Genomic DNA, 25,600 nt, shown 5'->3' with positions numbered 1-25,600 from the left:
CCGCAGCCCGGCTGGTGCAATCACACCTTAGCACGCCCCGGGGCCGGGGCCAGCGCCGGCTGGGAGAAGGATGGGTTTGCCCGGGACTCTTCCAGAGCACTAGCGCGGGCACTTCTGTCGGGGCAGGGGGCTGCAGCGCTCTTCGGATGCAATGGTGGGATCTATTGCTCCTGTGGTGGCCTCGCAACACTGCAAGATCAGTTATATCCATTGCAATTAAGTTTGCGGGATCTGGGCATGAGAGGATCGAGCGTGTACGTGTAACTGTGCCAGCTTTTCGGCATTTCTCCTGACTGCACCTCCTGCTCGCGTGCATCTGACTGGCGCCCGGTTCCGACTGCAGAATAAACCGATCCCCAGCACTTGTATCCTTAATCTGGCTTTGGGAACTACCCGAACGACCATGCATCGGTTTGTCTTGGTTGCCAGGCAAGCTGCGGCAAGGCAGTGCGGCCGCGGGCCGGGGGGCTGCCGGGGCGGAAGGACGGACATGGCTCTGCGCTGCGCCGCTTCGCTGGCGGCCGGGCGGCAGCCGCGGGGTCCCCGGCGGGAGGGGACGATGCGCTGGAGCAGCGCTGCCAAGCCTTCCGCCGTGAAGATCAACGAGAAGGCGAGCAGGGAGAAGATCCTGACGCTGGAGTCCATGAACCCGCAGGTGAAGGCGGTGGAATACGCGGTGCGCGGCCCCATCGTTCTGAAAGCCGGGGAGATCGAGAAGGAGCTGCGGAAGGTGAGGCGGGGCGGCGGGGCAGGACAGGGCAGAGCAGGCAGGGCAGGGCACGGCACGCTTCCCGCAGCCGCTCCGGCTCTGTCCCGGGCGCTCCTCCGCCGCCGCTCCCGCTTGGGATGTCGCGGAGCTTCGCGGGGACGTGACACCCTGCGGGGCTGAGACGTGACCCTGTGGAAGCCTCGGGAAAGCGGGAGGCACCTCGAGTGCCGCTGCAGTGCCTCCTGCCAAGTTAAAAACTCTCGGAGTACAGCAGCCTTTCCCCATCCCTCTGCTGCCCCGGGCCGCGGCCGGACGCGCTGTGCGGCTCCCGGGCCGGCCCCGGCCCCGCTTCGCTGCGGCACCCCCGGCCCCGCGCCCCTTCCCACGGGAGGCGGCAGGCACCAAACAAAGGAACCCGCTGGCCGGCTACTGTTTATCTGGTGTCAGTGGCTGCCTAAGGCAGATACGGGACACCCCATAAAGCAGTGTTTACATTTCTCCGACCACTTTGACCCTTTGCTGCAATCCCGTGTCCTTTGTGTTATACAAGGGGGTGAGTGACCAGCTTTCATCATAGTGATAGAGCGTTTAAGTCGTTTATGAGGATTTTAGAGATACTGTCTCGGCTGGGGCGGGGAGGCACCGGGCTCCTGAAAGGTGATCTGGCCCGGCTCTCCCAGGCACTGCTCCCCTGCCTCACCCATCGCTGCTCTGGGTCGTCCAAGGAGATCGCCGATAATCTGCTCCTTTTTTTTTTTTTGAGTTGTAGAAGTTGAGGTGCCTGAGGACAAACCTTCAGAGCACAAACACCCAGTACCGCTGCCCAAAGTTGTAGGTGGTTGGTACTCTTTGGCGGATCATATAATAAAACAGATCCTAAGGGTCTGGGCCAGTATGTGCTAAATAAAGCATCCAAATCAGTCAGTGCTTATATTTTTTTTCTTTGTATTTCTTTTTATTCCTTGAGTATTGAAAAAAAAGATTAAAAATACCCCTGTAGCAATACAGACATGGCTTTTTGCTTCTACTGTTCAAACCACAGCTTCCCCTCTCATCACTTGCTTATTTTTGTTTTGAATAAAGCTTCTGGCAGAGTAATTTTTCTGCAATTTGAGATATTATTCCCTGCTGTTACTGCTTTAGAGAGTCTTTCTAATACCTTATTACAGGTACTGCAAGATAATTTTCATTAGTTCATGCAAAGTGCTTTGAACAAAAATGTGCTACAGCAATTCTAATCAGAAGAGATTAATCTTTTGGTCATGTTACTTGGTTCCCCTTGTTTTAGAAGCTGAAGCATGTTTTCAGTTCACCGTAGTATATGCATCAACTATTTATGTCTAACTCAATAATTATTACAAACAGCCTCCTTTTTTTTTTTAATTAGAATTTCACTTTAAAACTTCAGCGTGGTGATGGAGAATTAATTTTGGAACATCTGTTTTGATTTTTGTCTTTAAACTTGTTTATAAAGGTGTCGTTATGTTTATGAAACTGGGTTCCCTAGTGGATGCATTTTCCAGAGTATAAAATCTTCCAGTGTTCTCACTGAGTATGTTTGTTTTCAAGTTAACATCACAGAGCAGGAGATATTACTTCACAAAACAAATATAAAAGGCCCTTCACCAACTCCTCTCAACTCCCCTGCTTATTCCAGTTACCAGCTGAATCACTGGCAGAGAGAAAAACCTACTGTGTGCTTTTGAAAAAAATATAACACCAATCGTTGTCAATCACTTTATTAAAAGAGTTTTATGTCAGTTTTGTGTTGTGCCTACTTATGTGGCATTTTCCATTTAATTTTTTTTTCCTGGAACCAGTCTCATGAAATAATGTTTGCCATTGATAAGGCTACCAGCATTCCTAGAGGTGACTATGCCTTAACACAAGTCAAACAAACCTCCCAGCTGGCAGGGAAAGAGGACAAAAATTACTGCAAAAGTTAAGACAGTGTATCTGCAGAGAACACTAATCAACTTAAGGAAGGAGAAATACTTGCTTCCACATTTCTCAAGTTACTCATTCCTCTTTGCTTTTCTGTTTAAAATACTGTTATTCATTCTCTTGTTTAATCAAGCTGTCTGCAAAAGCATACAGTGTTGAGTAATACCTAGGTTCTTTATAAGTGAAATAATATAGGTTATCTAATTGTCTATTTTTTGTCCATGTCTGAAATTTAATTCTGTGTGCTTACACATCAATGGCTTCTTTGTTTTCTTTTTATTAAGTCCTACAGCTTTTTCTGTCCCTCTCTATCTTAGCTCCCACAGTTAGGCCAAGCTCTGCCAGCAGAATTAACACTGCTGGATAAAGGGAAGAGACTGAAGTTGACAGAGGAAGGGGATGCCCCAAAGCATCTCTAGATCCATGGCCACTCTTCACTAACAGCAAGAATTGCCCCATAACAACTCTCCTACATCTGATGGGGAAGGAGCTTTGCACAGGCAGGAGAGCACAGGCTCCCCGCTATGAGGTGGAAGCACTGCAGTGGCTGGGGGTAACAAGAACATGCAGGGGTGAAGCAATGGCAGTAAATCTACATTTATCCTGTTCTGCCCAGATGCCTTTAGGTAATTTGTTTCTAAACTAAAAGCACCCTAAATGCAGCCATTGTCTAATCAGATGTAATAGAGGCTCTCCCTGTTTAAACTTGGTTCCGTTCGGTTACTCTTCTTCTGTAACTCATTCAGCTGTTATGGAGACTATAAAACAGCTACTTGAAGCTGTTTGCACCATGTAAGCTTTCATCTTCTTTGAGGTTTGTTCTGCTGTCTCAGATCCCAAAGAGCAGCTCCTCTGTTATTCTCTCTGGCACTTGCTGCTTCTCTATATTAACTGCAAATGATCACAACAGGAGCTCTAAGTCCACAGTGCACATAGAAATGAGGACTAAAATGTTACTTAAGAAGTCTCTGACTGGACAACTGAAGGGGTATTCCTTAAAAAAATAACTAAAAATGAGGCATTAGTTTTAGCTCGTGTGCCTGGAACTAAGCCAATGTATGTGACAAGTAAAATGCTCAATTAAAGTAGATTAAGATTGATTGCCCAATACAGGTGGGGTGTGCTGTACCTGGATTTCACAAGTTTTTTTGGCTTGTGACCTGTATTCATTTAGGTGGAAAATCAGAACTTTATCTACATTAAGTCTTTCAAGATGGAACTCTTCATGCAAAATCAGTGATTGAATTACTTTCCTGAACCTTTTTTTCATAATTTTGAAGTTGTGTCATGCTTCAAAAGTGAAAACCCTTTTTCTCTTCCTCTTAGCTATTGGTAGCAATCAGCTGATTCTGGCTTACTAAGATGACAGAAAAAACTGATTCCAACCATTTTCCTTAGTGTTTCTAGCAACTTTTTAAAGCAAGCTAGAGTACAGGCATATTTTAATGAATGATTGCATTCTAAATAGAACTTAATCAAATAAGACCTTTTTTCCACCCCCTTTGTGTAGACTTGCTAACAGATGGCCATGGTATCAAGTATTGACTTTAATTACATTTCAGACTAGAAAATTGCTCCTGAATACAAATTCAATGCAAGATTAATACAATCTCTCAGCAGAGCCCTTCTCTTTACCTATTCAGTAATAACAAATGAACTTATCTGTACACAGGCAGGACACATACCTGATTTGTTGCTTTGGATTCATGCTAATTTTAACTGACCTTATTATGGAAAATCCCTTTATATCTGTTACTCTGACATTACACTTATACTCTCCTTTTCTTCCCAGTTCCTGATTGGGTTTTACATAATGTCAAGTTCTGTGTTAGGTTTTGCCTTACATCTCCTTGCAAAGCATGTGCATATTAAACAGCATTCCAGGATCCACAAGTCAGCTCAGGTAACACTGGGAGCAGTGCCTGGCTCAGTGTAAGGCACGCAAGGTCCTTCCAAACTTTCAAGCTACTGGAAGAGAATTGTAGGGTGGAAAGGGGGAGAGGGATGGTGTGCAGGTATTTAATTGGTAGCATGTAGGAAGTTCCTTCAGATAGCGCAGGTGGGTAACACATCCCAACCCTGGGCCTGGAGCCATGGGCCTTCAATGGCATTATACAGTTTCTATACACAGAAGCCCCTATTTTTCTGTTACCTTTACAGCTAAAGGGTTGTACATTCATCTCCTTTGCCCACGCTTTTCATTTGCATAATTATTGCAAATAGGTTCCTGTTTCATGTTTATTCAAGCCACTTGTTCACTCCCTACATTGCTATTTAGACAATATAACTACCAAAATCCTTCTGCTTTGGTAGCTGAAATCTCAGGCAGCTTCTGCTAAAGTATTTTGGTTAAAATACTGTAGAGCTTTTTTTCTTTTTTTTTTTTTCCCCTCACTAATTCATCAAGCTTTTAAATTGAATAGAAAAAATCTGACTTAGAATCCAGCCTTAATTGTAAATGTGATTTGACTGTGTCCCTGGGAGTTTTGGAAAGATAAAACACAATTTAGACAATGACATGCAGAAATATAACTTAACATGCCAAGAAAAAGATACAAGATTGACTGGTACACCCAGTAATGAAAGATGTTAAGCTTAAATTACCATCCTATAATTTTCTGCTTTGAATACGTGACTGTGTGCACACGAAGAAAGTATCTTCCAGGCAAGAGCATCTGACCTCATTAAGACAGAACTGTTGTTCCTCAGTTGTCTGTACATGTTGCATACATAAGTGAATCTGTAGTAAAACCCATGGTTTTTAAGAGGGCAAAAACTACTGCAGATGAAGGTGAGAGAAAACTGGTTTCAAGAGCACAATTATCAAAATCATGTGTTCAGAAGCTCACAACCCACAGAATCCAGTTTTTGATATTTTCTGGTTGAATACATTAGCAAAATTTATTCTAAAATAGACCTTTTCCAATAACTCTCCAAGTTAAGAGGGTCTTAATGTCTTATCACTTTTTAATGAGCATTATTTTAATTCTGTCATTTAATTCTGTTATGAAATCTAGTTCTTCATCTATATGGGCAAAAATTCTGAGTGCATATCCACTCTGATCAATGTATCAGGCAAAAGTAACTTGAGGACAAGTCCTCTTCTGTAGTCTCTGAATCAGATCTGCCAATTAATGGTCAGCCCCACAGATTTTCTCATGTGATATGAGGGGGTATGCAAGTCATCACTGCCATTTTAAGTCAAAATCCAGAATTTGCCTTCTCCTTCCTCCCTAAAACAGCTCATGTCAGCTTGAATTACACAAGCATAATACAAACTCAAAGCCTTACTCCATGGTAAGCAGGTCAGGTTTATTTTTCTGCTGTGAGCTGTTTCAATGAAAAGATTGGAATGCTAATTCAGGTCTTCAGGTCCCTATTAGTTAAGGGCCTCTGGGCAGTGCTTTCTTGCCTTTTGAGAGGAGGAGAGAAAAAAGCAAACAAGCAACTTGGCTACTACAGCGTAGATCTCAGCTATGCTGAAATGTTTGGGTTTGCCAGCTCTGATTGTACAGCTTGTTTGTGCAAGTCACAGCAAAAGCAGTCTCAAGGAAATAGTAGAGTCTTTCATAGTGTGATGTTATTGCCTGATAACCATCAAGAGGAGGCACAAAGCAGTGGCGATGAAAATGAAACAATTGGGAGCAGCCAGGAGCAGGCAAATTCTGAAATTCAGAAATTTCTGTAATACCAAGGTTCTCTTCTGGGATTAAAAGCAGCTCACATTTTCGTGGCCTCCTCAAGGGAACTCTTTTCAATTCTTTCCTATTGCCATTACCAAATCCACACATGCTCTCTCCAGACTGATGGTTTTCCTCTGAAATTTGCTGAAGATTTAACAAAGATAGTGTCAGGTCAGTTTGCACCCTTCTTTGCTCTTTCTGGGCACACTGGTATTTTGCAGTTTGCCAGCATTGTCAGATGTCCTTTGTAATGGGAACCTCCAGGTTCACTCAAGTTCCTAAGGGACAAAGCAGCTCCTGGCAGGGCGTTGCCTTCATGGTAGTTCTTTGGGGTGGCATGTTCTGGCATCACATTGCTTCTTTGATCAAGTAATTCTCCCACTACTTCTTGTGTCAAGACTCTCTTCTTGAGAGACAGCTCATCCTTTTATGTTGTTCTCCTTTCCTGATGGGTTTCCTGGGACTCTGGGGATGTCTAGGGCAAGAGGAAACTTCCCCAAACCTGGTTAACTGCATAAAGATTTGTATTGGCTTTGTATTGAATTCTAGTTTGTGTATAAAAATCCCTTCTTCCAACTTTGTGTGATATTTAGATACAGTTGTTAGAATAATTGTGTCTGGCTTGCTTCAGGTTTCATCAGTTTTCTTAAAAGATGCATCTCCTCTCAAAAGAGCAGAGAATCAGAAGTAACTGTTGAAGGATTTACAAAGGGCATAATCCAAATCCTGGGAGATTCTTTTATTTCACTAAAATCCTTTCATTATCCAGAAGATGACTACTAAAAGGAAGTACATCTTTTATATTTTCTCCTTCACATGTGAAAGATGGCTTCTACAGCTTTAAAAAAGAGCTACTATCATGAATCTGTTTGCTAACACTGTCAGAAGAGTGGCAGGAACCTGGCCTTGTTCCGAGCTGAAGCTGAATCACATTGTGAGCACAGCGTGAGGTGACGCCAAAGGCAGGAGGCTGGAGCAGAGCTTGTTTTGTAGGGCTGGGCATTGCTTCTCCTCCTTGATGTGGTTTATACCCTCTTCACAAGGCAGGAGAATCAATCTGGAATTTACTGCTCACGAGTTTGTTTTAAGAGTTTCTGTTATGCAAGCTTCGCTTCTGCAAAGCTCTGCCTGCTTCCATCCTGCCGGATTGCCTCTGGAGCACACCTTGCAAGCCTGCCTGTATCCTGAGAGAGGGAGGGGATGAGGCATAGGCAAGTGTTGTGGGGGGTCCCTAGAGGAGAGCCACTCCAGTGGCCCAGTTCCTGCTCCCCGTGTGTTCCTTGGCTTGCAGGGACATAACTTCAACTCATGTTTCAACTCCGGTGTGTTGCTGACATGGTTAAAGCTTGGTCACTGCTTAGCCATCTGCAGTGAAATAAATCTATGACCTGTTGCAGCCCTTTTCCTGCTGCTCTACAATTTGATATTAAGATTATCAGCATCACATTCACATTTCCTCCTTTCACACAGGTCTTTCCACAGACCTTCCAAAAAGTATTTGGCATATCCCTCCCGTTGAATTCCCACATCCATCACCACGGGTGAAACCTTGACACAAGTAGCTGGTGACTGATGCTGCTCTGTCTGACGGATCTGAGCAGAATTCTGCCTTGAACCCATCTGCAGCGTCACAGGCACTGTCTGGACTTCCCTTGCTGCCAGCTTCTGATATCCCTGCTTTGAGACTTTGACCCATTAACATTCGGTACTTGTTCTTGCCTGTTGTTGTTTTCTGTTCCTTCTTTTTGAAACTGTAAGATGGGACTTTTTGTTCTAAAGAACTTTTTTAGACTTTTTTCTAAGAACTTGTTTAGAACTTTTTGTTCTAAACTAAATCTGAACAACTTCTGATACTCCTTTTTTTTGTAGTCCACGGTGGAAAAGCAAAAATTAGTTAAGGTTTGCCAGCCACATATTCTATATCCAGATCCAGTAATTGGCTGTAAATACATGGACCAGGAAGAGGCTTTCTGAGTCCATACCCAGAGCAAATTGTTATAGGTAATTTTCTACAGAAAATGAATCAGTCTGATTTTGCAGTTCCTTAGTCCACATGACAATTCTGTCACTGTTAGGATGCCTCCCTACTATCTCTGAAATGTACATTAGAACAACTCTAAATTTATTATTGCCTTTCTCACTTATTCTTTTTGTAATGTTGGCCTTTACTTTCAGTTAATCTTTTTTATTTAAGCCACTGGTGGTTTTTTCAAGCAGTCAGTTCCTTGCCTTTTTTATGCTCTTATTCTATTTTGCTTTTTAAAGAGCTGTGATTGCTAATCAACATTCATTAATTTCTTTCCCTGTGTTCTCATGATGTATTTAGTTTCTCACAGGAAAAATGGCTGGCTGTTCAGATTTGGAGACCAGGAAGCTTTTAAATATTCATGGTGATTATTTAGCACTTCTGCTGTTTATCATACAGAGCCTCACTATGATATATTTTGTGAAACATCTGTACATGGAAAAATGGGGTCATCATACAAAGAATACTTAATCTAAGTAAAAATAAACAAGCAAGCAGTATCTTTACTGTTTTTACTCTGAAAGAACTAAAGGTCTTGAGGTTTCTTTTGTTGGTGGTTTCTCAAATATCCTCAAGTTCTTTTTAGCTTCCTGACTAATCCATTGCTCCCTTAGGTGCCTCAAAGAAGTTGCTCTAATGCCAACATTTCAAAATGCCTTTTTTCATCTTTTCTACTTCAATGTGTAGTTTCCAGCCAAGTCAGTCTCTTGCAGCTAGCAGGAAAAAAAAAGCCAGCCTATCATTTAAAAATGTGTCACAGTCAACACAATTTCTGTAAACCAATTAAGATTTACTGTCAGTATTGTGTAAGAAATGCATTAAGCTTTACGTTAAACACTGTAGCTGTTCTGAGATCAGGCACTGTTTAGTTACAGCCACATGACAGATACTAAAAATGAATCTTCTACTTCAGCCCTAACAAAACATTCTGGATGGTTCCTTTCTAGGGAATCAAAAAACCTTTTACTGAAGTGATTAAAGCCAACATTGGAGATGCACATGCAATGGGACAGAGACCAATCACCTTCCTCCGTCAGGTAAGAGTACTATGAAATATTATTATTCTTTTTGTTTTAGAATACATTAAAGCTGCCTGATATCAGTATTAGTATAAATGATTCCCTAGATGCAACTAGACTTAAAATAGTTCTTTTGTAAAGAATTAAAATGTTCATTTCTGAGCCAAAGTTCTATTGGATTGATATACCCTGATTGTCCTCTTTTAACACAGTAGCTTTCCTTTGTTTCCATATCATTCCCCGCCCATACTTTTTCCTGCCACTTCTGTGTTATCAGTCAACACATTAATTATCAACAATGCTGTTCAAGAAAGGAAGTGGTTCTCTTTAAAGAAAAAAACAAAAGCCTTTCTTCATCTGAGAGAATACTTTGAAATCTACACGTAGCTGGGTTCAACTACTTATACTCTGTCTCATTTGGCACATTTTACCTCTGGGCAAGCTAATTGGTTGGTTAACTTTTAGGAAAGATTCCAACAGAATTCATATTTGTATATTATTCCTAAAACACAAACAAGGTTAAAATGAGTATTATCTTACTTTCTGAGCATCCCTCACACCCTCATGTAAAATCTTCTGTCTGTAATAATGTAAATTCAGAGAGTTCCAGGACAAATGGGAGCCTTACCAAACTGAGAGTCCAGGTGATAAGGTTATAAAATTAAGCTATGCAGCAAACTAGGTAGACCTGAGCTTCTTATAAATTATTCAAATGTATTGCAGGTTATTCCAGTGTTATTAAATAAAATGGGAAATCCTTTCTCCCCATGACTGTGTACACACATGGATTAATTCATTGTCATTGTCCCACAAGATGACAACAGCCTATCCATATTACACCATGTAAGCATAAAAATGAGAGAGACTGGAATAAACTAAGCTGATCTCAAAAGAGACCTCTCAATTCTTTGTGTCTTACATTCCTTCATTAACTTAATTCTGCTGGGTTGTGTTTCTACTTTTACTGTGTTCTATATCACCACTCCTTTTTTTAATTAAATACTTCCCAAGAATTCAATTCAGTAAGAACTAGAAGTTATTTTGGGGAAGGATTATTAGAACATGTCACTGTGACTTCAAAATTCGATTGTGTTTCTCAGTTCTGCTCCATATTTAAAGTCTTGATTTCTTGTCAATAGTAGTGGGCTAGTAATACACAAGGAGCAGAGGATAGAGCTGCTTAGAGATAACATAGGAATAATTAACTGTGCTTTACTGTGTTTGCACTATGCTTAGCTCACCTGGAATCTTCACTGTCTGGAATACAAATAGTTAATAATTCTAGAACTGTTTTTATCAGCTTAACTTGGAACTGGTTAAGATTTTTTCTCTTCTGTGAGCACAACCCTTTAGAAAAAACACCTGCAAACTCTTCATCAATAACCTGTGTTTTAAATTAGCCAGTGTTTGTGATTTTCATTTCCAAGGAAAGTTCACATAATATCATCAACTTAAAATAACCATTGAAAAGTGGCCAATTGACATTTTCTTGGCACTCCAGGTAGTGGCCCTGTGCACATACCCAAACCTGTTGGACAGCCCGAGCTTTCCAGAAGATGCCAAAAAGCGTGCCAGGCGGATCTTGCAGGGTTGTGGAGGAAACAGCTTAGGTAAGGCTCTGTTCCAGGTGCTCCTGTTGATGCTAGAAACAACAAAGGTGCTTTCAGTAGCTGCAGCTGATGGGGCAAGTTTGCACTGTGACCTGTGGGTGGTGACCAATGGTGCAAATTTTTGGCGGGACTTGTCACAGAGGAGAAGGTGAGGGTTATACAGCTATGGAGCCCTTGCCACAATAACATCTAGGCATAACTCTAAAGGGAATGACGAGATTTTTTTGTACCAGGAAAGTGGCAGAGAGTACTAATGAGGCTCTGATCTGTTGGTGTGACATCTCTTGATCCAGAGCTCTGTGTCTCCTGCAGACTGGGTGGAGGGTTTTACACTTTTACCTTCTCCAGTTGTTTCTCTGCCAAGGAGTCCACTGTCCCTGTAATGCTGGTGTCAACAAACAATATGTGTCCATCTCAGCTGATCCAGTGCACACTCCTGGATCTTAATTTTGAAACATCAGTCCAAGTATGTTTTCTGGGGTACCAGAAATTCAGGTACTAAGGTGATAATCCTCTGCTAAAGGAAAGCTACACTGCTGAAAGGTGGTAGTCTTTTACCTAGCTGAGATTGTTTTAACTGAAGGTGTCAAAGCTCTATTTCTCCAATGAAAAATAACTCTTGAAAGAACTATAGAGCTCTGTTCTTCAACCACTGTTCCTACAGGAGTGCATGTCATATCCAAATAAGTTCAAACTTTGCATATTTAGTAGAAAGGAAATGGAAGAGACAATTTCTTTTTCATCTAGTGACTGTGCTGCCTACCTGTACCTGGCAAATGCCATGAGAATTTCTGCTCTGCAGATACTGCTACAGCTGCTGGGTGCAGCAAAGAATCTGGCACACTTACCTTCTTTCAAGTATGCAAACAGTGACATTTCAGAGGATTTATTACAGTAATTGGCATATTTCTTAATCTTTGTGATTGCAGTGCCTATTTGCACTGGTATATTTTGAGAGTAGATGCTGTAAAACTTAATAAAATAAACAAAACATAATAAAACTAACAAAACATAAACAGTGATTGCATTAGCAGTATTTCAAGGTTGGACTATTCCTAACAACACAGCCTAATACAGAATGTATTTTATCTTCACCTTCTTTGTATTGGTTTGTCTTTTAATGTAGACCATTAAAAACACATTTATCAAAACTGAGAAGTTCCTCTAGCTTAATGAATCCCTTTCCTATTTTACTTTGGAACAATAAATCCACATAGTATTCTTGCACATTGGAGTTACTGGGGATACATTTGAATTTTGACTCAGTCTTTCTTTGTAGTGATTCTTAAATTCAGGGATGTGGAAGTTCTCAGAATTTGGTGCTCCCTTCCCCTTAAGGGCATGGTGGCGTGGGATACCACAGCCACATGTTGGAGGAAAATGTAAGGAATTTAGCCTTGCATAATATTTCAGAAATATGTTCCTTTTTTTCAGGAGATCACACATTTCCCATAATTTCTGTTAGCTCAGTAGATTCTGAGGAAGTAGGCCTGAAACACTTGCAGTATTCAAATAAGATGATAATGCTGAATACAACCTGATGGTTTCAGTGGCTAAATTGAGGTTCTGTAAGTAACTGGAGTCTAAATGATTTTTATCTTAAAATTATTTATGCCAAGAACAGCTGTACCTCTGAATTCCTGACAACTAAAACCACTGTAGACTTTACTGATGTGCTGTACTGGTTTCTGTCCCCTCTCCATCCTCCCTGTCTCCAGTACGGTGTGTCAGCCCCTCCTCTTGGCCTCTGGAGCTCATCAGCCTCTGTACAGCATCCCTAAACATGCAGTTGGAGGCATAGGGACGTGCAGCTGAATGGAAATCACCCCTATCACTTCGTTGGTAGTCTGACAACTTACTGCTGTTCTCTTCACGGCTGAGAAGGAGAAATTGCCTTTCTTGTGAAAAAGCAAAGATTAAAAGCTGGCCCTGCTGTGTTGTGTTCAGAACCTTATTTTTCAGCAAATTGGGCAATCTAACACAAAGGTGAAATCACCACATACGGTCAAAGCCATTTGAAGTGTCTCATCCATATCTGTACCTGCCTATTTAAAGGTATTAATTATAAAGTTAATATGAATATGAAATTTCCTCTGGAAGTAAACTAGAATACCCTCACTTCCAAAGAGCATTCATTTGGCAAGACCTTACTCATGGTTTTGAGTCTTGCTACTCCCAGGCCATGTATGAAGGCTCAGATGTGTCCTCAACTTCTCTTACATCCAAACGCTCTGGGATTCTACTGACACCACTTACTTTGCATGTGGGATAGCTGGCATATCTTTTCAGGCATTTTAGACATCCCTCCTATATATAAAAATACATAATATATGCAGGTTTTTGGGTTGTGTTTATTTTTTACATCCCACAGCGCAAACATGGGTTCTAGTCAAAGCCATCAACTGAGTACGATTAATAAATGTTCTGTATATCCTCGGAGTGGTAGGACTCAGCACCCAATGGAACACAAGACAGAATGACAGCTTAGGTTTCTTTTCCTCCCTTAACAGCATCCTCCTGGCTGTGGTCAAAAACATGTGCACAGACCCAGTATAATTTCTAGTCCTGTAAAAGTAACCATTTAGGACATCAGGGAACTTTGTGCCCTGAATCTCTGTTTTGTCCCATGCAGTTGTGCAGTACTTGCAAAGGTTCTTTGTCTTTTTAAATCATGCTTTCACAGGAGTCCAACCAGGCAGACTACTAGCAGATAACTGGGAGATAAGAGTTAAGTCAGGCATAATTATTCCACTCCACCCAACAAGCAAAGAAGATTCTTCAGCTTCCTGACAGTATTCTAAAATAGCTGTACACTTGTCACTTCTTTGTCCATCAGTCTTAGGCTTCATAGCTTGAATTCATTCCTCACCTTGACCTAGGCTTATTTTTACTTTTTATTTGTTGCACATTCTCAGCAGAGAATCTAACATCTTATTTTATTTATGACTATTAGCTGTGCTCTGTAAACTGCACATGAGATTGGGGTGATTCTAGACATTTCTGCTGAAAAGTGGCTGTGGGAGATGCTGTGGGGGAAGGAGAAAAGCAGTTTAGGACTTTTTTGGTTTCAGACTGTGGGAGAAAATGATACATTATTTTCATGTTGCAAATAAAGCCCTTTTATTTATCATAGATTAAAAGAAGTTACTCTCCTTTCTATTGCACATACTACCTCTGTTCCTTGTTCCCATTACTTAAATAGAAGTTTGTTTACATTCAGGAGTGCTTGCAACATACAGAAATCAACTGAAAGATAGTAAAAATGGGATTGCTGTCCCAGTTTGAAAAATAGGTTTGCAATCACTCTTTTTACCAATCCTGGTAAATAATACTGGTAATAACCAGTATGTTATTTTTGTATTTTAGTGATACTTATTGTATTTATCTACTTCCAAATTAATTATTTTTCTCTATGAACAAATGAGCTCCCTTTCCTCCTCCATGGAAAGAAAAGCAAACCTGTCCACATAAATATGGCTCACATATACAAGTTACTCTGTAGAATACTAGGTCAGGAATTTTGCTAGCAAACAGAAAATCTGATGTACATTGCAGTCAATTCTCATCTCATTCTGTATTTTTACAGGATCCTACACTGCCAGTCAAGGTATAAATTGCATCCGTGAAGATGTTGCTTCATATATTGAAAGAAGAGATGGAGGTGTTCCTGCAGACCCAGATAACATTTATCTCACCACTGGGGCAAGCGATGGCATTTCTGTAAGTGTTAAAATGAAACCTGTCCCTTCTTGGTACAAGCTGTAGCTTATCAGTTACCTCTGCAAATACAGATGATCCCTGTTGAAACTCTGGTCTCACAAAGTCCTGTGAGTTTGGTCTGGCAGATACTGCAGCCACATTCAATGAATATCCAATACTGTGAACAAACCAGTGAAACTCTTGTGTGAATGTCAGGAGTCAGCTAAGAAGCATGTGCAAAGTCTCTTAGTATACATTAAATTGTACCTTTCTGTAAAGGTAATATGAAATGAACTACAGGTGCCTAAATATAAATTTAGAAGATTCTGTGCACTCAGACTAAATAATGTTTTTTCTCAGTGGTTAAGACAACATAAACACTGAAGATTGGAGGGTGTCAGTCAGTGGCAGAGGGAAGAGGGATTGACCTCAGAGGTGAGAAGTCTCAGCTCTTCTTCCAAGTAAACTCTGCTAATGCAGATCAATGCCAGTGAAAATCCCAAAGATTTATTTCTCTTTGTGTATTTTAGTTTGTTTGAGAAAAGCTTCAGGCTTTGGGTTCAACCAACGTTCAAATATGGTCCTCAGTTAAGACAGGAATAGCAGTCTCTGTCAGACCGCTCCTTCACACAGACACACAATAGAGCAGCAGCAGCTTGGATTTTATGAAGGCAGCCTTTGCCAGTGTGTTGGTGAAGGTGGTTTTTTAAAGGACATCTAGTGGCAGAGCTCAGAATGACAGCGATCCGGCAGGAGCAGCTCTCCAGAGGTCTGCAGTCAATTGGCTTTCCAGAGTTTCTGACACTGGCAGCTTGTCAGGAATGGCAGCGCAGCACATCTAACCTGCATCATGTTGATTTGATTTCACCACTGATGTAAAGTGAGCACTACAATGAGTCTCATTCTTTGGCCCTTCTAAAGATAAAACAACTATTGTTTCACACCTCAGGGGAGAGCGGGTGTTAAGGAGTTTTTAAATATGCATTTGGTCCTGATTATATGTTTTGGATGCTTGATATTTTTAAACTAGTGGTGGGTACAAAATTATGTTGATTATAAATCATTAGCTTAGCAGCTGAGTATGTGATGAGAGGCACAGAACAGCAGATTTTGTACTAGAACCACAAAGAAACTAGAGGATACTGCTGCTGAGAGAGAATATATTTTTGGGTTTAGATGCCAATTACATGCTGATAAGGGTGCTTGCTTTGATTGCACCTGTACTCCAGAGTTCTCCTGTGGTTATAAAGACAAGAAATCTCTCTGCTTCCTGCCCCTTGTGCGCTGTTTTATTTAATTGACATGTAAAAAGCCTCCATATCACACAGCCATTGGGCACAAGGAAATTGTCTGGACTGACCTTAGCACAAACATTACCTTTCTGCCTGTATCTTCTGGGCATAAGCTACATATGACTTGATTTCCATCCCAAGACATGCAGATTTTGGTCAGTTCTGTTGCTTGAAAATGAAAACATAATTGCTCCTAATGTAAAACAGGTTGCTCTGTTCCAAGGGAGAATCTCACAGGCCCCAATTATAATTTCTGGTTTTATTTATTGGTCTCTTATGGTTAATGAGATAAAATGAATGGAAGGCAATGAGCAAGAACTAGCTAAAGCTTCTTTGCTTACAACAGGGCACAGCAGAAAAATCGTGATCTTGATATTCCTGTTTCCAACTTGCCCTCTAGCCTTGTGCTCAGAATGTCCTAAATTTTGCAGTTGATCAGGCACGAGCTTTGGAAGTTATGACATGAGAGGATTCCATTAAGCTTAGACCATCATCACTCAGCCAGTAACAACTTGAAATAAATAATTCTGTTTGACTATCTGCTTCTAGGACAGAAATCCTCCTTAACTCTACACTTTTATATGAGGAAAGTTTAGTAACTTATTCCAGAGTGTATTATTAATTCTGGTGTGTGACCTCTTTTAATTCCTACTTTTTCCCCAGGCAATTTTAAAAATCCTGATCTCAGGAGATGGCAAATCTCGAACAGGAGTGATGATTCCTATACCCCAGTATCCCTTATACTCAGCAGCCATCTCTGAACTGGATGCTATCCAGGTGAACTACTATTTGGATGAAGAAAATTGCTGGGCTCTAAATGTGAACGAACTTCGCCGTGCCTTGAATGAAGCTAAGGCATATTGCAACCCAAAAGTCCTCTGCATCATCAACCCTGGAAATCCCACAGGTCTGTAGGAATTTTGTTTAATTAAGGGGTTTTAAGACCATTTTCTTTCCTTTTTCATTCATTTGACATTGAAGGCACATCCTAAGTACATATCAAATATGTCAAGCTGAATTCCAGATATCAGTGCTCTAAGTAGGACAGTATGCTTTACTTTTAGAAACATACTTTCAGTATCGTGGAGGAAGCAGACTCACTTCACTGGATCCCATCTGAAGCTGCTGCTTCCACTGAAGTTTTCCAGACTTGTCTAGTGGCTTTCAGTCACTTTTGGTCTTTAGTAAAGATCTTGCCTCTGGCATGGCCTGTAGCCTCTTGGCTTCTGAGAGGCAATGACTGTAAAAACTCAGAACTTAGTGGCAAACCTCCCTCAGAATTTAGCTTTTTGAGTAGTTGAGGTTGATTGGTGAGAAGCCAGCTCCCACCTAACCATCATGCATGTGAGCATTTACAATGATGAAAATGCTACACACAGAGTACTCTCAATTAGTCCTTGATTGATTACTCTATCTCACACTCCCTTTGCTTGAGATGGACTAAGTTACCTTGTACCATAATTCTTCCCAAAATGCTCCTTAATTTCATACTTAGTGAACCAAATTCTAAAGTTCAATAACACTTTTCTGAGGAAGAGAGTTTCAAAACTCTCGTTGAAAACAAGGGTTTTCGACTTCTTGAAAAGTTGGTAATCTAAGTAGGTGTGGGTGAAAGGATTTGTATGTGAACACTCCACTAACTTTCTTCTTGCTTTAAAAATTAAACTACAGGACAGGTGCAAAGCAGAAAGTGCATTGAAGATGTGATACACTTTGCTTGGGAAGAGAAACTTTTTCTTCTGGCTGATGAGGTAATGGAATAATCTGTTCTCTCAAAAGTTAAGAGTACTCATACGAGGTATAATTTTGTTCCATGTGTGGTATTGGTATTTTTTAAGTATGGGGAACAGACTCTCTGTTACCATATTAAGACATGAACAGACAAGCAAGATGTTTAGTATGAAAGGATCCACAGAACAGGTGGCTTGATCTGGGCTTGAACTAGAGAGAAAGTGTAGGGAACACAAGGAAGAACAGACCTAAAAACCCATGTGGTGCTCAGACCACTTCAAATGGAAGGAACAGAAGGAAAATCAATTTAAACCTACAAGTAAAGGTTAAATCATACAAAGAAGCTCACTTTTCCTCCAAAGGCCCAGCCTTTAAGTGTGGTCACATCAGATAACAAGTAACTATTACTTAACAAAGAGCCTTGTGTCTTCTAACAGCTTTTAAGTTTTTTTGAGTGTAAGCACTGTTTCTTCAGTTCAGATCTGCCTCTCTAAAAGGCCGTGTTTTATCCTTAGTTGGGGGAACAGAGCACATTAATGTCTTCTGACTGTTCAGGTTTACCAGGACAATGTGTACTCTGAAGGATGCCAGTTTCATTCTTTCAAAAAGATTCTGTATGAGATGGGACCCGAGTACTATAACAATGTTGAGCTGGCCTCTTTTCACTCCACCTCTAAGGGATACATGGGCGAGTAAGTCTGATTTAGTTTTTTTTATTTCATCTTCCTCATTAATCTGGTTGGACAGCCCTTTCATGTTACTGACCTGAAGGTAATCCACCATAATTAATCCTCTATTAATTTTAACCAAAGACTATTAAGAAAAGAAAAACAAGCACAGAGTAATGGATTAACTCAGTGGTTTCCAAAGTACCAAATAATAAGTGTATTTATTTCAGACACCTAATGCCTCAGTCCCACAAAGGTGAAATCCTACAGTCCCAATCTGGACCTGTGATAAAGGAAAGTTGGCCTCCAACATTCAAGGGAACAGCTCAGTAATCACTGGAATATTACAGATATTTGGGTTTGGTTGTTTGGGGAGGAGGAGATGAAAGAAAAATAATTTTTTCATTAAATGTATGCTGCTACAGCCATATGCTCTTGTTCTGAAGATTAAAGATCCACGTTAATTGTTAACTTGCCTACCAGGGAAGCCGCATGTCCACCTTTATCTCTGTGTGGGATACTAAGACTTAAGGACATGTCATGCAGCTCCATCTTAAACTATAATCAGTGTGGCAGCTGTTTCAACAAGCGGTATCTTACCTATTGTGAGATTCTCATCAATTGTCTCTTTCCACTTCTGCAGTCATTTTCATTGTTTCATTGTATTTATTGACTTGAGATTAACCAATCTTTTCTGTTAACTTTGTCACAGATGTGGCTACAGAGGAGGTTACATGGAGGTCATAAACTTGCACCCAGAAATTAAAGGACAGCTCGTTAAGCTGCTTTCTGTTCGCCTTTGTCCTCCAGTCTCAGGACAAGCAGCCATGGATATTGTGGTGAATCCTCCAGTACCTGGAGAAGAATCTTATGCACAGTTCATAAAGGTCAGCAATAATATGCTTATTCTTTTGTGCAATTTCCAAATCTATCCTAAGTATTGGGAACTCAAATTATGCACAGAGACCCAAGAGTTTTCTTTCCTTTCTCCTTGAACGATCTGGTATTAACACCAATTTACAGAACTATGCAGTGTATTGAAAATTAACTCAGTATGACATTTAAAAATACTAGGAAGGCATTATCAAATCAGCTTTCTTGCTGATAAATTCAACATTTTTCCTGTGTTTAATATGAAAAAAGGTTTACTAAATAAGATTTGCTGTTACTAAAATCTAAACAGGAATATAAGTTTAAATAAAGTTATAAAATTATTCTTTTTCTTAAATATCTAGTACCTCTATATAATGATGCAACATGAAAATCTGTATTGAATTATACATATAATTTCTCACTTGTAAAAATGAAGCTGAGTCTGGCTTAAGATACTACATTATCAAGTCAAATCAAAGGTTCAATTAACATGGTCTCTAAAAATAGCCAAGATTGGATGCTGAGGAAGAAGACTGTAAGAAGAGGGCACACAGACAGAGACTTCTGCAGTTTATTGTCTGTCTGCAACACTGTAATTGTATCCTGCTAAAGCCTTTTTGCACTGTAGTTTTTAAAAGCACAGCTGGAATTTGGAACATGGTTTGCTCTAACAGCTCAGCAAAGCCCTACCAGTGTTTCATTTGAGGAAGGCCTTTTGAAATATCATCGTTTCTGCTGGTGTTTTTATTGCTGCTTGAATTGTGTTCAACTGAACACCTTCCTTCTAAACAGGAGAAGGAATCTGTTTTGAACAATCTTGCCAAAAAAGCCAAACTAACAGAAGACATGTTTAACAAGATCCCAGGAGTTCACTGCAACCCCCTTCAAGGAGCTATGTATGCTTTCCCACGGATCTTTATTCCTTCCAAAGCCATTGAGGAAGCAAAGGTCAGTCAGTCATTCTTATCCCAATCAATTTTAACCTCCTCTCACCTGTGCCTGCCACTTCTAATGATGAACTTTGATTCCAGAGATGGAGTACAAAAGCAGTATTTCATGGGCTGTGTAGGATCTTAAATATAACATGAGTTTTATTTGAAAAGAGGAAAACAGATCAGATCATTTCATGCCAGTGCTAGGACTCCCAGGTTGAGGGTGTCCCCAAGGACACTGGTGTTTAATTCACACGAGTAGCTCGTCCTGTGCAGCTCCAAATTGCTGCCCATGCCTGGGTTAAGGAGACCAGCATGTGTGAGTGGCAGTGTGCTACTGACCCTACAAGAGAAGCCCCATTGACCAGAAACGGGAAAGAGGGCTGGAAGTTTCCTTACAAATTTCACCTTTTTGCCTTTGGGACAGTACCTATGTTAATAAATGATAAGTCTTTCTGTTCCTAAGTGGAGCTCTGAAACCTAATTTGTAATACTCATTTTGTAAAGGGAACTTTATTAGCACAGCTGAGAACAAAAATAGGGCTGTTTTTCAGCTGCTTATTTGATTAGGTATATAACCTGTATATATTTAAGAACTTTTCATAGTTATTAATCAGAGGACTTCCTAGGCAGCAGATTATTCTGGGGGGAAAAAATAGTAACTTCCAACAGAACTGGAACACACAGTTCTCAAATTAATTTAATCTTATCAAATGTCAGCACCTTAGATTTTTCCAAGTACAACTTTCACATTTTGACAAAAGTTACAAGCAAGTCAAGGGGAATAACAAAATTACTTAAACCCTTTCTTTTGAAGTGAGTTTTTGTGCAAGTTCTTCAGCCCTGTTCCTCCATGAAGTACTGTCATTTAATTCAGTGTGAACTGCCCCATTATTCCTCATCAATTGTTCCTCATCTTCTTTAGTAAATTGAATAAGAAACTAATAATGTAACATTAGGTTTCAGGGAAAAAAAATAAATTCTATATATTAGGAATATTTTGACTTCAATAATTCTAAGGCATCCATTCCTTTAGGCTCATAAAATGGCACCTGATATGTTCTATTGTATGAAACTTCTGGAAGAGACTGGAATATGTGTTGTACCTGGAAGTGGATTTGGCCAGAGAGAAGGAACCTACCATTTCAGGTACAGTTTCTGTTTGTTTAAAAGCAAATTAACAGTAGTAAGCAAAGTATCATCCCAGTTCTTTCTCTTCTGATTAAATACAAGGATTTTTATTTCAGTTTATGTTGTCTCAGTTTCTACTGGATAGTTATGGTGGACTGACAGCTAGGTCAAAGACCTGGTCTGCTGGATGAGCTATGCAAGTTTCTATGGTGTTTTCACAGCTTGCTGGCATAATTGTATTCGATTTTCACATGCTGGCATTTGAAATGCCTTCTCCAGGAACACAAATAATAGTAATAGTTTAGACTTTAATTTTAAAGTTGGCTCTGGAATTACAAAAATTGCCCTGCATTCTATTGTGGACAGGAGGGGGTTAAACTGTGTTTCCGTATGGAGAAACCACATGAAAAATGCAGTATCTTCCCTATAAATCTGTTCCTTAAACACTCTGTATAACTTTACAAAAACGAGATGTTGAACTAAATATTCTAATACCAAAACTGTTGCTTTTGCTTCCAATAAACAGAACTTTGCTCCAGCCAAGCCACTGATAGCTAGAATTTATCATGGAATTTAGTCTTCCTCAGTCTGAAACAACACGGCAGGGGTATCTTTAGCCTTGACAGTTCTGCAACACAGCCAGCTGCGTCAGATCCCTGGGTGCAAGCAGCTCCAGGAAAAACCTGGAGAGTCCATTCCTGCACCAGTGTGGGAAAACTATTGTGTTCTGTGGGTCTTGCACACAGCCAGGCATCCACACCCCATGGGATTTTCAGGGCATGCAGAAGAAAGGAAAAAGGGACTAAAATCTGCAGAATGGGATGTTGCATTCTTTTAATACTTCAATTAAAGCAAAAATGTCACTCATAACTGACAATTCTTAAAGCTCAAAAAACTGAGTATAATTTGGCACAACTGCCCAACAGTGGAAACTGTGTTGCTGTTATTTCTTACTGATAATCTTCTACACCTATCAAAAGAAAGTAACAGTTCTTGAATTCCTGTATTCTAACCAATAGAAACAAATTAGCTCTGGTTTATAGTATAGTTCAATTAAAGTATAAATACAAAAAATGAGAGAATTACATCAAAACATATTACTTGCTGTGCTTTGAGATTATTCAAGGTCTCTGCAAAGATCACAGTTTAGTTGGTTCTGAAGATAATATGGGTTGTTTTTTTTATTTCTTTAAATATTATTTTTCAGAATGACCATTCTTCCTCCAGTAGAGAAGCTGAAGATCCTACTGGAGAAAGTGAAAGACTTCCACATAAAGTTTCTTGAAAAATATGCATGAAACTACTGTGGCTTTTCCCCCTTCATCCCCTCCCCTTCAAGGCAAATGCAGACAATGAACAATGATGTGCTGAGAATGTGCTGTTTATCTAATTTAACTAAATTCAAAATAGATAGAACCAGGCTCAGATACTGCTACAACTTATTGGACTATTAAAGTTATGTCTGGTGTAGAAGACATTGTTACACCAAGTTGTTTTTTTTTAAGGGGAAGAATGTGAAGAAAGCGGTGAGAAGAAAGTCAGTAAATGTTTTTGTGCCTTGATTGAAAGTTACATTTGTGAACTTTTGACTCAATAAGGGAAGGGAATTGCTCATTAAACTTACTACTGTCATGTGGGGTTTTTTACAAAACAGAAATGCCAAGTTCAATTGTTTAAATAGGAATGTGTTTCCCATCTTAGAATTCTACTAAAAAGAAATCCAAACTCCTACATTATAGGTATTGCTCAGTTCAATTTTTGTTGTTTTTATTATTAAGTGTGTTCTCCAAACCTTATCCAGCTTGCAGGGACAGTGTGCTTATTAAAAAAAAAAAAAAATCTTCAGCAGATATGTGCAGATACCTTTGAAATTCTGCTGAAAAGAAATCCTGCCATCCCAGCATAGCTGGAATGGAATATACAGTTTTGACCAGAGGAGTGAAAATGGTGTCTGCTTGAACCATATTTTTATGAAACTGAAACGTAACAAGGAATACAATCTTCTTCTTCCTGTGCTATTCAACACATGATCCCAGCATAAGAGCACTGAGCACTTCCTGCCATAACAACTCCAGGAGTCTTCTGTTAACTCACATCTTTTACACACATGGAACAGAGTAAGTTACTGTCCCAAAGCAGATGTGAGTACAGTCAATCCTTTCGAGTAGGGTAAAACACAACCCTTTCAGAACCACTCTGTCTGTGGGGAACATTTGTTTGGAAACATCACAGCCCCTCTAGCTGGCCAAAACCCAGCTGGAACTTTCAAGGACTGACACGTTGTTACCAGGGGAAATGCTGGGGCTGATTTCTAATTAAGAGGAAGGTATTTAAAGGAAAATGTCTTGCACTGAGCATAAAGATAATGATAAAGTACAGCTCACACTTAAATCTTCCACAGTCGTACTGCTGGCTGAATGATCCTGAGTGCTTCTCAAAGCCCAGCTGAACAAGGTGGCTATCTAGTACAGCTGAGTGACTCCACTAATCTCTGCCAACTTCCCTGCAAAACAAAGGACAGCTTCTGTTTCTCTAGAGCTGGAAGCTGGACACCTTCTGCTAGCTCTGATAAAGGGCTAAAGGAACAGAGCTTTCAGTATTGAGATCTGAAAGCATTAGCATTTGTCAGGCTTAGGCTCAGCATTTACAGAGTTTATTCATCGAGAATATCACATTCAATCTTGTAATTAAATTATTATTTAGAAGTAAACTCATTTTAATGTCTGCTGGCACTTTGTGAGGTTGCTGTTATACTGGGTCAACACTCTTTCTGATCTAGCTTACTAAAGCCAAGGGCTAGAGAAACACCATCCAGATAAACCTGTGCCAATTTATCACGTGAGGAAGAAATAACTGTCCTTGCCACAGCAGCCCCAGTCTATGACCCAGCATTAGCAATGGATGAGCTTCTCACAGTTCCTTACTGAGGCCTGTGAGAAGAATGTATTCCTTTCAGTCACCTGCCAGGGTCACAGGTTATGGACGAAATGGCATGGCTGCTACACAGAGCTACTACAGAGGATTGGAGGAAAAAAAAAAAATAAAAATGTTTTTCTCCTCAGAGCAGTGCACTTCTGGGAGGAGAGCACACTGAACACACTTATGCTGCTACCATCCATTGAAAAATGCAACCTGTCAGCACTCTCCACTTGGCATCCTTCATATGCACTAATAAAACAAACCCAGAAAGCAAAACCGTGGGAGGAGGTCAGAAAAGTGATGTGAAAATAAGACAAACAGCACTTTCCTGCTCTAGGAATGTGTCCAAATCAGATCTGGCTTTGGACTCTTAATGCAGTGTAGATTGAAACTAAGATCTAATAATGGGACTTAGAATATTTTTTATATTTTTATAACTACAGCTTTTTCATGGGGTAGTATTTGTAATCTAATAAGTCAATAGATTTTATATTTGCCTTGCATTTGCACCTGATACTTCTGGAAAAAAAATGTAAAGATTTACAAGTTTATAATGATAATTTACAGGTGTGAAAGGCTTTTTGTTTTAAGTCGGGACAGCAATTCTTATACTTTTGAATCAAAATATAATGGCATAAACTGAGTTTTTTCTAAACATTCTATTATGGTGCCTTTTCTGTTTCTGACGTTTTAAAGGATAACAATTTATTCTTGATGCATCTCATATGGAAGGGTGGTGATTTCTATTGTCCATACACAATATTTATATGTACTGTGATACGGTTAATGTGCATTTTCGTGGAACAATTCTGTAAACCTAAGACAAAAAGGCTTGTTTTCCATGTCATTGAAATATTTCATTAACAGACAATCCTTCCTTTCAAATGCATGCTTCTAGGTTTGATCTTCCTCCAGGTGCTCCTTATGACAGTACTTCAGATGTATGAGACTTCCAAATAATAAAGCAAATGTTAAAAAAATGGTAACACTTCTCTGTTTTCTATGTCACTGGAGCAACACCAGCTGGATTACACTATGACACGTTTGATCCCATGTTCAAATATTTAGTACCCATGTACCAGGTCATTAATTTCTGCATCACCCCAGTTTATGGACTTGACATTTGTCCAACTTATTACCACAAAACTATTCCCTACCAGTGCAGAACTGTAAATAGAGATGCTCTTAGGCAACTTTATGCTCATAATTAATCCTATAATGTAAGGAGTTGTAACCAGGAGTCAAGCAAGCCAGACTTCTTTCTTCACAAGAGGATCAGCCAGGCAGCTGAGGCTGATCAACAGTGTCCTGAAAGCTTTGGTGAGGGTTTTTTTTTGGTGTTGTCAGTTCCCTTTTTAAAAATC

General features: G+C 40.0%; 1 protein-coding gene across 1 annotated transcript; it reads left to right on the top strand.

Moving 5' to 3' along the window:
• GPT2 (glutamic--pyruvic transaminase 2) lies at positions 1-25,222 on the top strand. The gene is made up of 11 exons (XM_005526382.3): positions 1-730; positions 9,310-9,399; positions 10,883-10,991; positions 14,578-14,711; positions 16,646-16,889; positions 17,654-17,733; positions 18,269-18,405; positions 19,094-19,268; positions 20,047-20,202; positions 21,223-21,335; positions 22,525-25,222. Exons 1-11 carry the CDS (start codon positions 404-406, stop codon positions 22,613-22,615), a joined length of 1,656 nt encoding a protein of 551 aa, XP_005526439.1. The 5' UTR covers positions 1-403; the 3' UTR covers positions 22,616-25,222.
• Positions 25,223-25,600: the final 378 nt, after the last annotated feature.

The sequence above is a fragment of the Pseudopodoces humilis genome, chromosome 14 (genome assembly GCF_049639895.1).
Source record: "Pseudopodoces humilis isolate 2021_Gansu_Grassland_sample_001 chromosome 14, ASM4963989v1, whole genome shotgun sequence".
NCBI classification, from domain to species: domain Eukaryota; kingdom Metazoa; phylum Chordata; class Aves; order Passeriformes; family Paridae; genus Pseudopodoces; species Pseudopodoces humilis.
This window is presented reverse-complemented; position numbering and strand designations above follow the sequence as displayed.